Source organism: Embiotoca jacksoni, unplaced genomic scaffold, assembly GCF_022577435.1.
Source record: "Embiotoca jacksoni isolate LCO1_2020_lvr unplaced genomic scaffold, fEmbJac1.0.p SCAF_4, whole genome shotgun sequence".
NCBI classification, from domain to species: domain Eukaryota; kingdom Metazoa; phylum Chordata; class Actinopteri; family Embiotocidae; genus Embiotoca; species Embiotoca jacksoni.
This window is the reverse complement of record NW_027185392.1, coordinates 8,265,501-8,284,218: the sequence shown is the minus strand read 5'-3', so window position 1 is coordinate 8,284,218 and position 18,718 is coordinate 8,265,501. Positions and strand designations below refer to the sequence as shown.

The window sequence follows — 18,718 nt, the reverse complement described above, 5'->3', positions numbered from 1 at the left end:
GTCCACTTGACAAACCTTAAACCTTGGCCTCCTGCTATCATTTCCATGTGTGTGTCACATACCAAACCCCTCTCCTAGAAGTGCTGGTGATCTCTGGCCCAGAGCCTGAGGATGGTGCTGAAGCCCACATAGATCAGAGCCCTGAGAACCAGGCTCCCACCCCAAACCCATCACTCAGCATGGGGGAGGCTGGAGAAAATACCCTCAGTGATGAGAAACCTAACCATGGCAACGAGATCACCCCCACCAATGACCTTTTGCAACACAACCCTGCTGTGGCCCGACCTACACTGGATCATTTTGTGAATGATGTTCTCGCTGAAAACCGTCAGGCAGAGGGAGAGACACCAAGGAAGGCCAATGAGCTCGTGGAAGATAGGACTGGAAGCACAGGTAAAAATAAAAAAAAAAATAAATAAATAAATAAATAAATAAAATAAAAATATATATATGAATGTTTTTTATAATACAGATAATATCAATTATAATTCTCAAGCAGTTTTAGAGACACGTTTTAGGCTATAAATGATTTGGAGTATATTCAACAGCAGCTTAAAACTTGGGCAGAATAAAGAAGAGGAAAAAAGATAACTATCGTGATTCTGCCAACAAAATATGCAGATGGCCAAGATGATGTCATTCCATTTGACTAAGCAGTTGAGTAAGCCAACTGTACACTAACTGGTAGGGGAAGACCAGAAAGCTGGGAGTGTCCTGTCACAATATAATGTGCTATTTTCTGCCTTACTCCATACTCTTTCTATGCCCCATTGCATCACGCATGTTTAAGCTGGCACAGTTTAAAATCGCTTATATTTGGGGTCAAATGACATAGTAGCAAAAGAAAAGAAAAAAAAGAAAAAAAAAAAGGACCCTTTTTTTCTTCTCTGCAAAACTGTAATGAGTAAACTAGATTTGAAATACTTCAGAGTGGAGCTTAATTTTTGTCATTTGAGGGAGAGTTAATATAAATGTAGCAAAAAGTAGTGGATCAGATTTTTTGTTTGTCTGATGGGTATTTTTCTGTTTATTAAATCGAGTTTCTTCCTTTTCTGCACTCCTATTTTCGGCTCTCTCTGCCTTAATGCATCTGTTTAGCAACAAATGAGCTGGGCCTGGAGGCATGGAAGATTGGAGCTATTTCCGCTGCAGTCTTCCTGGTTTTGGAGACCATTGTCATTACTATCTATATCCTCAAATATCGGAACAAAAACCGGTAAGTGACACCAGTTTATGTGCATTTAGTCTGAGAAACTCTCATTCAAAAGTGGTTTTACAGCCCCAAGTGCTCTAGTGAACTGAAAGCACAGCCCAAATCTGCCATAATTATTAGTTGAACTTCTAGCCAATATATTTTCTTATTGTCTACCATCAATTATCATAATTTAGGAAGGCTGAGCAACATTATACATCAAACAGCTTCATACAAAAGTCAATATACTTTATAAATTGTACTATAATATAGAATAATTTAAGTTCTTTAAGTTTTCTCTTTTTAGTTTTGATGAATGAGAATCATAATAATATTACTCCTGCCTCGACATTAGCCTCGACCACATCCCAGTGCTTCTTCTCTAATAGCTGAAACAAGCCATGTGATTGCTAGCTGAAGCACCAACAGTGCTACAATCACAGATGGGACTCACAGCAGTGCTGGTACATGATTGCTTCTGATGTTGTCCAAGCTGCAGCTAACATTTCAACACTGGTAGATGATAAAATGAGGACACTGTGCTCAGGTACTTCCCTCTCTGTTCACAAAAAGAGAGTGGTCTTTCTTCACTAATATGTTGTACCATTTTTTATTATTTCTCCACATGGCTTGCTGCAACATGTAGTTAATTTGGAGAAGGGCGACTGTAAGCAACAACAGTAATAAAGTGATAAAGGGATATTGTTTATGTGTTTGTGTGTATGCAGTGCCCCGGCCCTACATCGGGCATGTGAGGAAGGGTGTGTCGAACCAGAGGCAGCAACAGGAGGTGACTGCAGTGACGACACACTGCCTGCAGGCAATGGACAAACTCAACAGTATGTTTACACGTTAAAATATCTATTAAGGTGGTATGGAAAAATACAGCCCATATATATGGCTGAATTCCAAAAATGAAAGAAGAAAAAATGTAAGTGTCTTAACAAGCCTCCAGATTGGAGTGCCAGGACCGACCGTGTTGCATTACGGCTGCAACACGGCCACCGGAGGTGATCATGGCCATTCGAGACAATGCTTGTGATTCCACCAAATGAGAATCAGTTCTTTGCTTTACTTCATTAAAAATACGCCCCGTAGCAGATCATCTGGACACAGGAATGCCATAGAGAGTACGGTCCATTTTCAAAATAGAACACGCTTAATTTTTCACCATCTGTATATGCACAGTGCATATTTATATAATAGAACATTTCTTGAAGCGTTTCAGAAGAGACAAGAACAGCAGAGAGCAAACAAACTTTTACAGCAGCTGAATTAGAACTGAAAGTAAAGGTAGAGATCAGACAAAACTCCCACACACTACACTGACGGCTCCAAAAAATTATATGAAGCAAAGATGAAGATCTCATTGTTAGCATTCACCAGACTTCATTACAGATCAACATTAGAAGTTTACATAATGTAACACACAAAGAGTACTTCTCCCTGCTAGCCTTTTCTTTTCTCTCTCAAATTCCCTAATAGTGTGTGGTTTTCTGCTACCATCACATTGATACAGCCATTTTCTCCATCAGCTGACTTGATGTTATGCACTGACCTACAAACCTGTGGTTTATGGCAACCACCAGTTGTGTGCCTCTCAGCTGATTTCCTCTTGGCAGTTTTGTAGCCTACGTGATCAGAGTTCTGCTCAGTGCGTCACATGAGAGTGAGTCTCGTGAACTCAGAGCATTACTGTTTAATGCCACTATTTTTCCTAATCAGACTAGCAGGCTGGATCAATAATAAGACGAAAGGTTTTGTGCACAAATAATGACCATGTGAAAGTACAGGGTGACAATGTGTGTAAAAAATGAGATAAAAATATAGGCAGAGATATTAAAGTCAAAATGGTCACCCATGTGTGTTACATAATTTACAAATGAACATTTACAAGTGTGTACAATGATTTGTGCATAATTGTGGGTACTCAGGAATCCCTGTTTAAATCCACACACAAATATCAAGCGGTTTAAACACAAGTAATAGATTCTTTTTAAGAACAGAATTTTAACTTCCACTTCATAGATATGATTAGTTTCACTTTCAAAAAGCTTCTTGTGTTTAAAAATATAAAATAAATATTCTTTGAATATTCCCTTTACAAATTGTTAAATATGTGTGCACAGATCGCCTGATATGGACAGATCAAGCTACATTTGCATGTTGACTTTTGAGACACTCTTTACGCTCTCAATACATGCTGCGTTCGTGGAAAACTGGGACATATGGGCTTTTAGTAAATTGATGTGCAATTTCAAAGTTGTAGAAATGTTTTTCTAAATTGACAAAAAAAAGAACGCATACTTTTACCAAGTATAACATCTATAAAGTAGCCTATAAATGTAAATAAATGGTTCAAATAAGTTACTGGTCAGCGGTGGACTACTGGGAAAACAACAGGTATTTATATCTACTCAGGTTGGGATGTATGTATTTGTAAAATTGTTTAACACTTGTTCAACATTCTTGGTATGCATGAGTGGATTGAAACACCTAAAATTACACAAAAGTTGCTACACACATTTGTGACCATTTTGAGTCAAATTTCTTTCCGTATTAACGCAAGATAGATTGTCTGCGTATATAAGCATAACTCAGACATGCATCTGACATTCAACTGAAGTTGCTTGTACTAGTGAATGTGTGCAACACACAAAGAGAAATGTGATGCGTGCTGAGCACAGACGATAACAAAGCAACACTGAATTATTTAAGAGTTGACAGTCATTTTGAAATGTGTCCTTGTTAAGAGACTTTACAGAAGCAGTGACAATCCAGTTGTCATTGGAATAGGGGATCACTAAAATCACTGTCAACAAACAACAAAAGTCACTTTCAGAATACTATTGAAAAGTCACATCGTTAGCAGCAGTTTCATTCAATAACAAAACTGCTGCTCCCTGCACACACAAGAATGTAAGAAGCCATGGTGCAAAGCAAGCAAATTCAGTAAGCGTACATGAACTGTGGCCATGGAAACTATGTACAATTTGGGACCTAAAATGTTTTCCTTTAGCTCAATGTTTTTCTTTTTTGAAAATGAAGGTGACTGGCTTATAGTTGCACCAAACATATCAGTATTGACACACTTGGTATTTGACTGGATTACATTGAACTTTGTACTTGCAATGGCAAAATGGTGGGTTTACACGGAGCTGTATCTTACTTTGATGCACAGTCCTAGAGCAGGTTGGCTGGACTTGTAATCTCATAACTGCAGAACAGGCTTTGCTTAAGTTTTCTTTGGAACTTGTTAAGATGTAGCAACCTAAATCATGCATGTTTTAGCCATTTGCAAAGCAGGGATGCAGGTTTCTCAGGGTGAGTGAAATCCTACAAGGAGAAATTCCTGGCCTTTAAGCAGAGATAATAATTAAAAATACATATCAACCCATGAGGTACGTTTCAAACTTCTAAAATGGTTTTATGCATAAAACTTAAAACTGTGCATTAGAATTGTTTAAAAAGCTTAAAACTGTGACCCAAATCCAGCACTGAAATCTGTATCTCTAAGACCCAGCGTGAACCTGACGCGAGGTACTTTCAACACTGAAACTATGGTTCACTTCATTTCTCACATTAATGAAGCGATACCTGCCAACTAGTTCAAGCAGGCAACTCAACCTACAATGCTCTACTCATGTGACACGCCTCATTCTTCACAACCATCTGACTTAGAGGTGTCTAGTTCTTGTAAGTGCCAAAATGTTCCCTCCTCTCCTTGTTCCTTTCAATGACAGTGCTGCGGTGCATCAGTACAGCGGCTTTGTATTGTTGTTATTTTACCTTCAATTCTAGATCCTGAATGAAGCTTCTTTTGATACCAGTTTCATACAATCCATTTTAAGAAAAAGAAGATTTCATAGCACATTAAGCTAAATAAATAGAATAGATAGATGCCCCCTAAACTAGGATGCTAGTTAGATGTCTGTGAACGCAGAAAAGCCTCCAGTAATAGCAACGCATGCAACTTAGAAAGGTGTGGGGCCAGAAATTATTTAGTTAATTATAAACGAGTGGAATAAGGTGATCTATGTAAGATTTACTAAGCTAAATTTAAACCGTGTGATGTTATGTATGTGGGTAGGCCACCCAATTAGTGGTTATTCATAGTAAGTTCTGTGGCTCACTGACGCTGATGGGACTTAATCGCAAAAGTTATGCGTTTTAAAATGAATGCATGTCAGTATGGATGTAGCCTAGGTATAGAAATTGGGTAATGGATTACAAGGCATTTTTTTTGTACTAGATCATATCAAAGTAAGTCAGTTGGGGCCATAAAAATGCCGAAAGCACTAAACACTACTGCTGCCTGTTCTTTCAGCCCGACCACCACCAAGGCATCCACATGCAGGCTCTGACTCGGGGTTTAATTTACTTGCTCATAACTCCCTATTATCTATATGTAAACATATCTGCGGGGAGTGATGAGGTGGGAGCATAAAGCAATGATCTGCTCCTGCAATACAAATTTTAAACATGAGTTGTCTGACTGAAATGAACTGAGCATTAGCTTGCCAGACTTGGCAACACTCTGTCCCTTTCAGTCTTCCCACATGGGTACCGAGTATCAACACTTGGATGTGTGATACGTATAATGGTGCAATTTTCTTTTGAAATGGTCTATTTGAAAATAAACCTGACGCTGACCAAAGCCTAATGCAAAATCAGTCACGCTAGACAGCTGTCATCCTTAGAAGAAGCACGGGACATGCAGGTAAGATGCAGAGGTTTAGCATTAGCAACACACATCTGGAATTGCATTTATGCCCTTAACGGGTATTCAGCTGGGGCGCTTTAAAAAACACTTTTCAAAATGTTTTCACACAGGACAGCCTCACCTGCAATTAGTCAATAATGTTAAGAGATCTATTTGTATCTAAGTGTCATTAACTCACAGCGTATCTCATTCCAACTGGTTAGTAAGCTCTCCATCTGGTGTGGAAGTCATTAAATAAACAGACCTTCCAGTGAGAATATTTGCTCATTTGCTCATAGCAGCAGTTCAACATCCATTATGAACACACCATATCAAATTGTGTTTGAATTTTACAGTTACTTAAAAGTATTTTGTATGTAAAAATATTCTAAGCAAAAATAATGAATCCTCATTTGCATCAAATAGCCCCTGTTGTACTTACTGATAGTACTGATAGCAAGTGTCAGTTGTTACTGGATTTTCCCTTTATTTAACCATTACAACTGTTTAACCTCAGCCAACTGACCATCTGTCATTTCTACCAGGATAGCCGCGCTTGATTCCTCCAAAGTGGCTTCAACCAAGGCCAAAAAACAGGAGCAGCACCAGAACGAGAATGCAATAGCCATGTCAGACCTCCCGCCTACCTCCACAGAGGAGTCTGCCAATACTGGACCAGGACCCGACTCCTCACCAGACCTCAGGACTTCCATTCTCTAGGGGAGTCCAACTGTTTGTCTGTTCTTACTGTATTTAAATCAAACCCAAAAAGCCACTTTCCACCCCTGCACCCAAATCCACTTAGACACCAAGTGATCACCCTAAATTCTCAAACCCTAATTAAACCCAACACACACTGCCTTGGATTGTGACTGTAATAACCAGTGTATATGTATCACATTTATACTTGGTGTATATGACTATATGTTTGTCTGTGTGTGCATGTAATTTGAAAGAAAGAGAAACTGTAACACATTTGACATGTATAAATGTGTGGATGAGTGAATAGGAAAAGTGTGTTTTAAAATATTCTGTACATGTGCAAGTGCGTAAATGTGATAAAACTGTTATGTATCTAGTTTAAAGTCTGTAATGTCTTTCAGCAGCAATGGAATTAATGAAAACTTTATTTAAACTCACCACATCAGTCAAAGCTGTTATAACTATGTAAAAGGGGCAGCAGGCATGAGCAATTCCCCAGGAAGTCATTCCAGTCTGTTCACAAAGTGCCGCAGCACTACAAAGTGCTTTATATGGACAGTCTTATGAACTGTACAACACAAGCCCATTCGGGGAAAAAAAAAAATAAAAAAAAAAAAATCGATTTTTCATTACTGAGATGGAGTTTAAAACTTGATTTGATTTTTATTCTACATAACTCTTGACCTTTGTATTATCATGTGTTATTTGAGCACTACCAAATAAAAATGATAATGTTGAATTTGTTGCTTCCTTATTGATTCCCTGTATAGATTTTTTTTCTGCAGTTGCTCTGCACTGTGTGGTTTACAAGGTTTAGGTCAAAGAAATTCAATAATTTGAGGTGAACAAGTGATTAATTTGCAGGCGAACATTATGAAGAAGTTTTCCCTAGTCTCCTGTTGGCCTCCACAGATAACAAACCACAACCATATTGGCTGAAACCTTGGCATTTTCTCATGATTTTCCCCTTACTAAAGATTATCTCGTCAACTAATAATCGTTAGTTCAAGCCAATTATTTAAATACATATGTTTGGGGCATTAGAAAATGGTTTGACTTCCAGGGGTCACAAAGAATGTCATTAGTAAGATTGTGAACAGTGTGCTATAATAATGAGAAATACAAAACCGAAACAATGGGCATTCAAAATACAACTTTTACAAGCGCATGCACAAAGCAGGGTGCCTATTATTGACATTTTAAACCGCATCAATCATTCTGAATTTATCAGAACAACCAGCAAAGAGATTGAAAATTTTGTTTTAACACAGTCTTGTGTATTCAAGACCCACAGTGTCTGTGTCTAGACTACTAACAAAATATGAACAGGCAGGCCGTAAGAGAACCTGCACCTTCCATTTGGTAACTAGCTTTTACAGTCCGAAGCAACTCTACAGTGACGAGAAGAGGCTGAGACACACCGTGGAACCAGACCTTTGTTTTGTTTTCTGGGACATTTTTAAATCTCTTAGACTGAAACTTGTACCTATCAACACACTTTTCATCAAGGATGTCTCTGTACATTGCTGCATTCATCTTTCCCTCAACCCTGACTAGTTTCCCTGTTCATGCCGCTGAAAAACATCCCCACAGCATGATGCTGCCACCACCATGCTTCACTGTAGTGATGGTATTGGCCCGGTGATGAGTGGTGCCTGGTTTCCTCCAGACATGACGCTTGGCATTCAGGCCAAAGGGTTCAATCTTGGTTTCATCAGACCAGAGAATTTTGTTTCTCATGGTCTGAGAGTCCTTCAGGTGCCTTTTGGCAAACTCCAGGCGGGCTGTCATGTAAATGAATTTAATCCATTTTGAAATAAGGCTGTAACATAACAAAATGTGGCAAAAGTGAAGTGCTGTGAATGCTTTCCGGATGCACTGCACCCCCAGGTTATCCACAAGGCCATGTTTCTAAAGAGGAAAACTCAACTGGTAACAAATGTTTCTGTAAATGATTTATAACATCTCACAAGGCACAGTATGAGAGGTGTTTTTTTCCTGCAACTAAACGACTAATGAAAACTTGGTCGACTCACTTCTCTTGTTGCCTAACACTCAGTCGATTGTTTGTGGGCAGCTCTACTTCAGCATGAATACTGTCTCACAGTTGAGTCTTTTCTTGTGCGAGTGACCACACAGACTGGCTTCATTTTGGCTACGATCACAAGGCATATTGAATGTTTGCGAAAGCACTGAAGTACTGAAGTACCCTCAAGTGTATCAATGTGTGCGGTGTGTACTGTGTTTGTGTGTGTGTGTGTGTGTGTGTGTGTGTGTGTGTGTGTGTGTGTGTGTGTGTGTGTGTGTGTGAGCTCCAGCATGAGCTCCAGGAGGGTCTGGTCATGTGCTTAATAGCTACTTAAGACAGAAGAGGGAAATGGGCCGACTCTTGGGGGCCGACAGTTCTGCAAACAGAGGAGCAGCATGCACAGTCAGAGGTAGGGGAATACATTACACCGATTTTATGTCTAATTAAACTGTAGAATTCAAAGAAATCTTACAAGTTAATAGTACAAATGACTGCTAAGCACCTGTAGAAAGTGAAATGAAGTATTTTAGCCCAAGATAGGCATCAGATTTCCACATAACTCAGCCCATGTTGTAGAGCCTAGTATTAAGGTTGCATTCAATCAGTCACAATATGCTAGATTTCTTTTACTTTTTTTACAATTGGTAACTCTTCTTGGATGGTTGTTATCTCAGTTTTGTTGTAAAATAATTGCTCCTGCCAAATTATTCCACACTCCTTCATTCATTCCTAATCAACAAGCTTCAAAAGATAAGCAAATGTAATGAAAAAAAAAAAGGTTGAAGGAAATCATCTCTTGCTGTCTATTGTTGAGAGCATTTCTGAATTTGTGAGAGTTGAAAGCTAATGGCTTTGTAAATTATGAATCATGACTGGATTGCCTGCAGGGGCGTGTAAGAAGTGAAGTTTTAGAATAATGTTAAGACGCTTTAACAAGAGAACACAAACCGAGTAGATGTTCTCGTCTGCGGTGTGTTAAATTTATTTTGTACTGTAGCTAATGTGTTCTGGGATAGACTCTGGCCTTTCACTACCCTGAACAAGATGAGTGGTTTAGAAAAGAATGGATGGATGTAAAACTATAATTCGCAACACATAAAACATGTCTACTGTCTCTGTGTGTTTCTAAAATATCTAACCTACTTTATTTTGATCTTGTTCTTTCTAACCTCCCGTATGTCTCTTAAATACGCCCTCTTCTTTCACCTTCTTCTCTGGATTTTGTTAGTGTGTGGGGAGTGGGTCTCCTGGTCGTGACCTTGTGTGCCACCCTAACGTTGGCCCAGTTCCCCCGGGTGTGCGTCACCCCAGAGGGGCTGGAGAGCGGCCAGTGCTGCCCATCCCCTACAGAGGTGGCAGGGGATGAGTGTGGCTCCCGGACAGGAAGAGGGCAGTGCGTGACCATTGCGGCGGACAATCGGCCCCATGGACCGCAGTACCCTTATGCTGGGCGGGATGACAGGGAGAGGTGGCCGCTGAGGTTTTTCAACCGCACTTGCCGGTGCAATGGGAATTTCACTGGCTACAACTGTGGCCGATGTCAACACGGGCTGACCGGACCAAACTGTGATCAGAGGGTCTCTGTGGGTAAGTGAACGGACCCTAGAAATACAATTTATAATTTCTATCTCCTACTGCACCCTTTAAGATTTCATGGGTCGACATGCGCCAAGGGAATGAAGGCAGCATTTAGTGCTAGAGAAAGAAAATGTCTATATTCATTTTTAATAACATTTTCTCTTCTCTCCTTATCCTTTATTCCTCCCACACCTCAACAACCCCTCATTCCCTCCTGTCTTTGTCCACCCCATTAACCCTGCTCCAGTAAGGAGGAATATTATGGAGATGAGTCCGGCTGAGAAGCAGGCGTTTGTGAATGCTTTGGACCAAGCTAAGAGAACTATTCACCCTGACTTGGTCATCTGTACAAGACGGTACGTATGTGTAATAACAGGATGCTGCTTACAGGGCTGAGTATCAGTCGACAATGTTCAATACCAATATCGATATCTGGAGTTTGATACTGGTCTGTGCTTAATACCTTTTTCAATATCAATTTTATAATATCCTTTTTAAGAAAAAGAAAATGCCACCAAGTGTAACCCAATTTCTTCTGTATGTACACTTAGCTAGGTAAAATTATGTGTTTTAAAACAAACAATATTAGTGTGGATGAAGCTCGGGTATTAAATTGTGGTACCAAATGAAGAGCCATTTTTCCATACTAAATAGTACTGCAGCAATCTATTTCTTTGCCATAAAATAAATCCTACCCAGGCTATGATTACTTATCATTAATTTCATGACCTGACTTCGTAGAAGGAGTGATTTGTAACCAGCCAGTCTTTGGTCTTGTATCAACACACCGGAACAGATAGCCAGGTTTTACCAAAGTACCTGCAGACTCAGTCTAGTTGAGTCTGGCATTTGAAAGCTCAGCAATATAACTATGGGTGAACTCGTGCTGTGTTTTTAAAAATTTTTTTTTTAACATAATCAGTTAAATAATAACATATCCTGTAGCAGCTTTCTTTCTTCTCTATGAGCAGCAGGCAGATGGAAAAGCAAATTATCAGATTTAGAAAAGAGTAAAGGGAATTATAATCTTCTAAGTAACAGTACATAAATATGTGAATAACCTCCTTCTAAATCAGCTGAGGTTCACAGTCGATTAATTTTTGAAGCGATTCTCTCCTGCAGGTAAAAACCTTTTAACCTCCTAATCAGAAACTTTAATTTCTTCTATAAATGGCCAAGCCCAGGACTTCCGCTGCAGGCCAGACATTTAAGGCAGAGTTCCCTTTAGCAGCGACTTCAAGGAATAAAATACAATATCTACATATGAGTGGCTGAGCTAAAAGCGTGCATCCTCGCACTTCAGATCAATCAGCATTGTGCAGGAAAAAAAAACAACACAAATTGACATGTACCCCTTGTGTTTAGGTACCAAGAGGTGTTTGGGCCTGATGGCAACACCACAATGTTTGAGAACGTCACCATTTACAACTACTTTGTTTGGAGCCACTACTACTCAGTCAGCAAGACGTACCTGGGGCCGGGCCAGACCAGCTTCGCGGGCGTAGACTTCTCCCACGAGGGCCCAGGTTTTGTCACTTGGCATCGCTATCATCTGCTTCAACTGGAGAGAGACATGCAGGCGAGTAAAGGGCAGGAGGAGAGGGAGAAGGGAAAGTGGAAAGGAAAAGAGGGAGGGTAGCTTTTGGGTTGATGAAGTGATGGGAGAAAGGAAGTAAGGATAGGAGAAGGGATGATGATGAGAGGAAGGACAGAATGAAGGGGGGATTTGGAAAGATTGACACACAGTGTCAGGAGGAAGGAGGAAGAGGAGGTGAAGGAGAAATATACTGAGCAAGAAAATGGGAGAAGATCATGTGAAAAATGTGCAGAGGTAGTGGATATAAGAAAAGAATAAGAAGATTAAACTGCGTAATTTGATAAAAAGCAAATCAAGAAAACTGTCAAGAAATAATTTACACAACTGCTCTCTTGACCTGTTTCATCTGTGCAGGACATGCTGGGGGACCCAACATTCGCCTTGCCCTACTGGAACTTCGCCATCGGAGGCAGCGAGTGCGACATCTGCACCGACGACTTGCTCGGAGCCAGGAGCCAGTTCGATATGAACTCCATCAGCCCAAACTCTTTGTTCTCCCAGTGGCGGGTCGTCTGCGAGAGCGTGGATGACTACGACAGTTTGGGCACCGTCTGCAACAGTAAAGACAGCCACAGAAACGCACCCGTTACACACCACAACTGTGCAACAGGGTGGTGTTGATATACGGCATCGTCTCAGTTGCATCAGGAAAAGAGGGCAAAGAGCTCATAAAGAGAGCATGTAGAACATAAGCGGCTATAAATAATACCTCACAGCTGTTGTGCTAAATTTGATATTGCTCGCTATTGCTACAGTTTGTTTTCAAATGACTCCGAGTTGCTCTGTGCATCTAAAGCACTGCACCTTGGATTTTGGAACAGTTTTTGATTCATTGACCCTAATTTCTCAACAGAAGACATCAGAACATACAGCAGTCTTCAAATGTTAAATCTAAACGGGTCACGAGATGTAGACAACGCAAACTTTTAGCCTGTAATAAGCTAACACTGCATAAGCTCGACTTTAGGTGAGCAGATTTCTGAAGGATTGGATCTCATGCCACACAGATTACTGCCCTAAATCACTACCTTTCCTTCAGTGCTCAAATACTGTATTGTTCTTTCATCTGGAAGAATTAAGAATGTCAATCACCTTTCACTGAAAGTGCTCCGCCACAAACACAAAAAAGGAGGTTCTTTTGAAGTGCATTATGCATAAGAAAAAAAAAAATCATGTTTGGTAACAGGTAGGACATGTGAGTGGCCGACGTGCCAGTGATCCGTCTCGTTATTCCCCTTAGAGTCATGACAGGCCCGGTATTTCCTGCGTCAACAAGCAATGTCTCCTTAATTGGGTTAGGGGGGTTGCCTCATTTGTGCATGTGCTTGTTGAAGACAGGAATCTAGCAGTCTACTAGTTTCCTTTGATCTGAAGGAATAATCTTCAAACAGACAGACAACTCAGTTATGTAGCCTTCTGTTTATGTGCTCGTGTAGGAGAGAAAGCACACAAAAAAAAAGAACGAAAGGGATCATGCATGCGAGAGACAAAAAAAAGAAAGACTTGTATTCAGTATCAAAGCTCCCACTCACTACTGTTGACTTTTATTGAATAATTAAAAAAAAGAGAGCTGCCATCCTGTCATGTTGAAGGCTGATTGTACTAGTCAAGTATCCCACACAGAATTAGAAAGTGGTTAAATAATACAACATTTCTAATTAGATTTCTTTCCATTTCTTTGGGGACCAGTGGCTCACTAACAAAAACCTACAACTGTCATTACTCAACTTACGTCTTGTGCTATCGTAAAGGAAATTATGTTTGACTTGAGTTAGACAGCAGCATTACCTCTGACCCTGGTTTCTGTGTTCAACACCAAGGCACAGAGAGTAGCCCCATCAGGAGGAACCCAGCGGGCAACGTGGCACGACCCATGGTGCAGAGGCTGCCGGAGCCCCAGGACGTGTTGGACTGTCTGACGCTCACCACCTTCGACACGCCTCCTTACTACTCTACCTCCTCTGAAAGCTTCAGGAACACTATTGAAGGTGTGTGGCTGAGGGTCATCGGTCAGAAGAATAGCAGCAGTTTCAGATTTGACATCGTCCCATCCGCCAAAAGGGAATTATTTAGGAGGGGCTCAGCTGAGGAAATAAAGTTGCTGAAGTGTAGATGGAGACACAAAGCCAGAAACACACTCACTCAATCCTCCACCCACGTGCACATACGGTTCGCTCCAGCATGGCATTTGCTGTTTCTAATTTTGGTAAATGAGAGCTTTCATTAATATTTGGTTTTGTTTGTTATTTTGTTCTACATTTTCTAGGCTACAGCGCCCCCCAGGGGATGTACGACCCCGTGATCCGCAGCCTCCACAACCTGGCTCACCTCTTCCTCAATGGGACGGGTGGACAGACCCACCTGTCCCCCAATGATCCCATCTTTGTCTTGCTACACACTTTCACTGACGCAATCTTTGACGAGTGGCTCAGCAGGCACCGACCAGGTACACTGAGATTAATTCACATGCCAATACAGCAACATATTCACTTTGAAGGATGAAGAGATGGATCAACAGTTGTCCCTGCCTGCAGGTGACATCGTTTACCCTGAGGAGAACGCTCCCATCGGACACAACCGCAGGTTCAACATGGTTCCTTTTTGGCCTCCTGTCACCAATGCTGACATGTTTGTCCCTGCCCGAGAAAACCTGGGATACTCATATGAAGTCCAGTGGCCAGGTGAGTAGCCGCACACATGCACACATGCACACATGCACAAAACCCAGTTAGACCTGCTAACCTTCCGCTACTCCTTCTGCTTCTAGTTCGTGCCTTTACCCTATCTGAGATCATCACTGTAGCCGTCATTGCTGCAGTGCTGGTCGTGTCAGTGGTGGGTGGCATCATTGCCTGTGCCATGCGGGCCCGTTCCTACCACTCGGCTGAGTCCTTAGAGCCGCTGCTGGGAGAAACTTTTCAACGCTACTCAGACGACGACCGGAGGTTGGACAAATCCCAGTCTGTTGTCTAAATCCACGCCTTTCTAAAGAGGCCTTAAAAATGTAATGCATTTGTTTGGCATTTTTTTTAATTCTACATTTACACTAATAAAGTTGAACTGGTTGTGAACCCGGAGCCTGTTGTGTGTCTGCAAGTATTTTCTTTGAATTTAAGCTGGGTCCGATGGCATAGCTGTGGGAACATGTTCCATAAAAGGGGTGCTGTGACAATGATGCATGTGTGAGTTGGGTAGGAGGTGACCTTCAAAACTCATGAAAAATATCTGTATAAATTACATGCTGTTAAATGCAAACTGGTTGTGTACGCTTTCTAAAATAATGGATTGTGCTGCTTAAAACGTAGTAGTAGTAGTATACTTATGATTACCACATAGTATTTATCTATAATTTTGGAAGAAAACCCTCAAAAATGCACTCCATTCACATCCGCACACACACAGACAAACACACATACATACACACATACATACATACATACAACAGCAGCTGGGCACTGGCTCATAGGGATCTGGAGTTACACAATAAACAATGATGATAAAACAGTGAAAACTGACTCTGTTATTTACTCAGAAAGCAGGCAATGATCTGATAGCAAACACAAACAGTATACACAACAGTATCTATGTGATGTCTCTTATGAAAGGGGGATTTATAAAATATCTTGATCATAAAAGCATCGATCACTGACATAGTTAATATTCCCAGACAAAGCAAGATGATCAAACTCACAGTTAATAACAGACAAATGTGCATTTATGCCTCTGGTACACATTGTCTTACTTTTTTTTTTTAATTTATTTTATTTTATTTGTTGTATTTTCATGCCTGTAACCCTTAGAGATACCAGCCATGGACCAGTTTCTGTGTTTTACAGGGAGGACAGAGGGTCTTTAGGGGAGACAGCGGCTCAACAGTATCTGACATACAGAAGTGGTAAACAACTTCTGAAAGCTGGAACCTGAAGACTACTTTCAGATGCAGCTCAGCGCTGCGTACGAAGTTATTTAGTCCGCTTCCCGACAACCTGCTCGGTACCAGTGGAAGCTTTTACTTTCATATGATTACAGTATCTTCAGTCTAACTTTAAAACTGAGCTGCTACAGCTTCTGAAAGACAGTAATACGGGCCGAGAGTGGCTGTGGGTCTTTGAGGGGTAAATGTCCTGCAATGCCATGTAAAGCATGTTGAAATGTAACCGTTCACGAAATATACATACAGATAAACTTGTCTTACCTTGTTAGTAGTACCTTCATCATCTCCTCCATGTAATTGGCTTTTCTGTCAGCCGCTGGCCTCTTCCGCTCCCTTTGCTTAATAAACTTTTAACTCTGTGCTAAAATACTAGAAAACAGCACCCGCGTTACTTGTCCATCGTCTTCCGCCCGACCTGTGGTCAAGTGTTGGTTTTAATCCGCTACGTTTTCCTCTTCTTAATGGCTTTATAAAGAAATTATAAAGTCACTTTTGCGTTGCCATTTATGTCAGGTGATGATGGGCTGTTTGTGTTCACCTGTCTGAAGGACCTCAAACGTCATTTCCGCTCGGACAAAAGTTGGAGACCTAAGATCAACTATGAACCACTAACTGAAATGAAAACTTCTTTACAATGAGTATAAAGAACAACAAAACGGAGAAAAAAAAGAAGCTTTTTTTTTTCAAAAAATAGCTTTTTTCAAAAAAAGTGGTTGGACCACCTGAACCAGTTTACAATGGATGGCCAAATAGCTAGCCTATTGGTAAAAAAAAAAGAAAAAAAAGAAAAAAAAAAAAAAAAAAAAAAAAGAAGAAGAAGAACAAAGAACACAATAGCCTACTTTCCTGTTGTCTGAACTCATTTAGTAAATTACTCTTAAAAACACATTTCTCCTCATGCTACCAGCTGTTCATACTATATTCATCTCTCTGTAAGAGAGGCTATTGTCAGTCAGGTCTGATGTTACCCTTGCTTTCATTCTGTGCCTATAGGCCTATTACTATGTGAATATTACAGTAGAGTGTACAGGCCTCAATACTGCAGGCCTTTTGCTTCAGGCGTAAATTTGCTTGTCTGAAGCCTTAGGCCAAATGACAAATCACACCCTGCTTAAATGTAATGTTACTTCTAATCAATGAGGCAGATCAAGACCATGCAAATTTCCATGTTTTTATAACAGCATACACATCGCCCTCATGTGGATTTAAGGCATTACTGCAAAAGGAGGACATCGATTCAGTTTCATCGATTCATCGACATAGTCGTTTTGACCTCACGTTCTAAATTAGGATAGAAAAATCTTGTCCCATGTAGGAAATCACAAAGGCTTTTTGTTGGAGAACATATTTCTGCCCCGGCCAAAACTGGTGTAAATTGAGATATTACATATTGCAGGCACTGAACTACACAACACAAGGGGGTTAGTACTTTCTCAGGACTGTTATAACTCTGCGAGAAAAGACCGTGTCGGGCCTTTGAATCGGAGCCTGTGTGATGATTCGACCACCTGACCCTGTGTAATTACATACAAAGGCACACAGCATGTATTATTTGTGATCCCCTGTTGCATCTTTGTAAGCTTAAAGCCAGAGCAACAGGTCGCAATGAGGGCAGAGACGTCGTGTCCTTGTATTTTTTCTGGGGATTTGGGTTAAAGCAGTTTCATTAGAATTTGTTGTGGGTTTGAACAAGATATAAAGCTTTTTAACTCGATGTCCTTAAGTTTGATTAATTTTACGTAAAGAAAAATAAAGATTCAATTTAATAATTAGAAAACACTCAACCAGCAGAATTGTATTCCTGGAAGAGTAAAGCACAATCTTAGAAAAAAAGTTTTCAGTAATAAGAAAGATGAGATTCGTATGAAAAAAGTGATTGAAAATTCTTCTGTATGTTCATTTATTATAAAAGGACCTCAGGGACAACTTGGACTTAACTGTTTCTGAAATCCTGACTACATCCTGCCTAAGGGATAGTTGAATAAATGAATTGGCAAACTAGAGAAAAAGAGTGAAACTATTTGACCTTCAAATTCTTGTTTTAATAAACCAGAGAGGTCTTACAATTCATAACAAGATGTCATGCAGGGCATCTCTGATTTGGCTGCATTAATGTGTCTTGTTATTTCCTGCTTCAGGCAATGACACTGAATAAAATTGGATGAAATAAGCATACACATTTCTTTGTGCCAATTTTCCAGTCAGTCCAGCTCATTTATTTGTATTAACCTAGACTCCGTGTTGGGAAATAATGTGGAACTAGTACTTAACATGTAATTTTAGGCCTACAGTAGGTACAGTAAATCTCCCTGTTAGGTTATTTTTGTCTTGCTTTAAGAGAAACAAGATTTTAGGACTCAGCACTGGACTGAATTACTTAGGATTGGCATTTTTGCAGCACAGACTGATATCCCAAAAAAGAACCTCAAAGGAGAGGATGGAGAAGAAGCGCAAATGATTTTTTTTTTGGACCCATCATCAGTTAGCTGTTTTTTCTGTACCACCAGGTGACACTGACAGCAAAAAGACACAATCCTTAGGATTGTGAATATGGATAGATGTGACAGACACACAGAACAATCATTGAGCACCACTACCCTCCTCAGAGAGAGGATCATTAGTGCCTTTCAAGTGAAATTCATCTTATTATCAGCAGCACAAAAATTCATTTCAGTATTTGCAGCCACGGAAGACACTGCCCACTGTAGGTTTTTTCCATGCTGGAAAAGAGTCTAAGAAGTGCCACTGGGTGGAGAAGGTCCTATTCCTTGTGGCCTGCTGGCATATTACTTATGCATTTTTGAGGGAGCATGGTTGTAAAAACTTCAGATCAGTTTCCTTGCTTAATGAAAACAAAGACAGATGTCAATTCATCCACCCTCTGCTACTCCCTCAAGAGATGTATGGAAATTCACTGAAGTGAACAAAAGAGGTTAAAAGTATTTAAATGCTAAACAAATAACACAGATAATATTTTTTTTTAT

At 40.3% G+C, this 18,718-nt stretch overlaps 1 protein-coding gene across 1 annotated transcript; it reads left to right on the top strand.

Moving 5' to 3' along the window:
• The first annotated feature begins 8,990 nt into the window (after positions 1–8,990).
• Positions 8,991–14,870, top strand: tyrp1b (tyrosinase-related protein 1b). The gene is made up of 9 exons (XM_069167773.1): positions 8,991–9,034; positions 9,854–10,212; positions 10,451–10,559; positions 11,569–11,782; positions 12,155–12,359; positions 13,621–13,788; positions 14,067–14,246; positions 14,335–14,481; positions 14,568–14,870. Exons 1-9 carry the CDS (start codon positions 9,021–9,023, stop codon positions 14,771–14,773), a joined length of 1,602 nt encoding a protein of 533 aa, XP_069023874.1. The 5' UTR covers positions 8,991–9,020; the 3' UTR covers positions 14,774–14,870.
• The last annotated feature ends 3,848 nt before the right edge of the window (positions 14,871–18,718 follow it).

What these genes read in the sequence shown, in the direction of transcription:
- tyrp1b (XM_069167773.1), top strand. An exon ending in TTGGTCATCTGTACAAGACG is followed by an intron (nt 10,560 to 11,568) that starts GTACGTATGTGT and finishes CCTTGTGTTTAG; the next exon opens with GTACCAAGAGGTGTTTGGGC. An exon ending in ATATGAAGTCCAGTGGCCAG is followed by an intron (nt 14,482 to 14,567) that starts GTGAGTAGCCGC and finishes TTCTGCTTCTAG; the next exon opens with TTCGTGCCTTTACCCTATCT.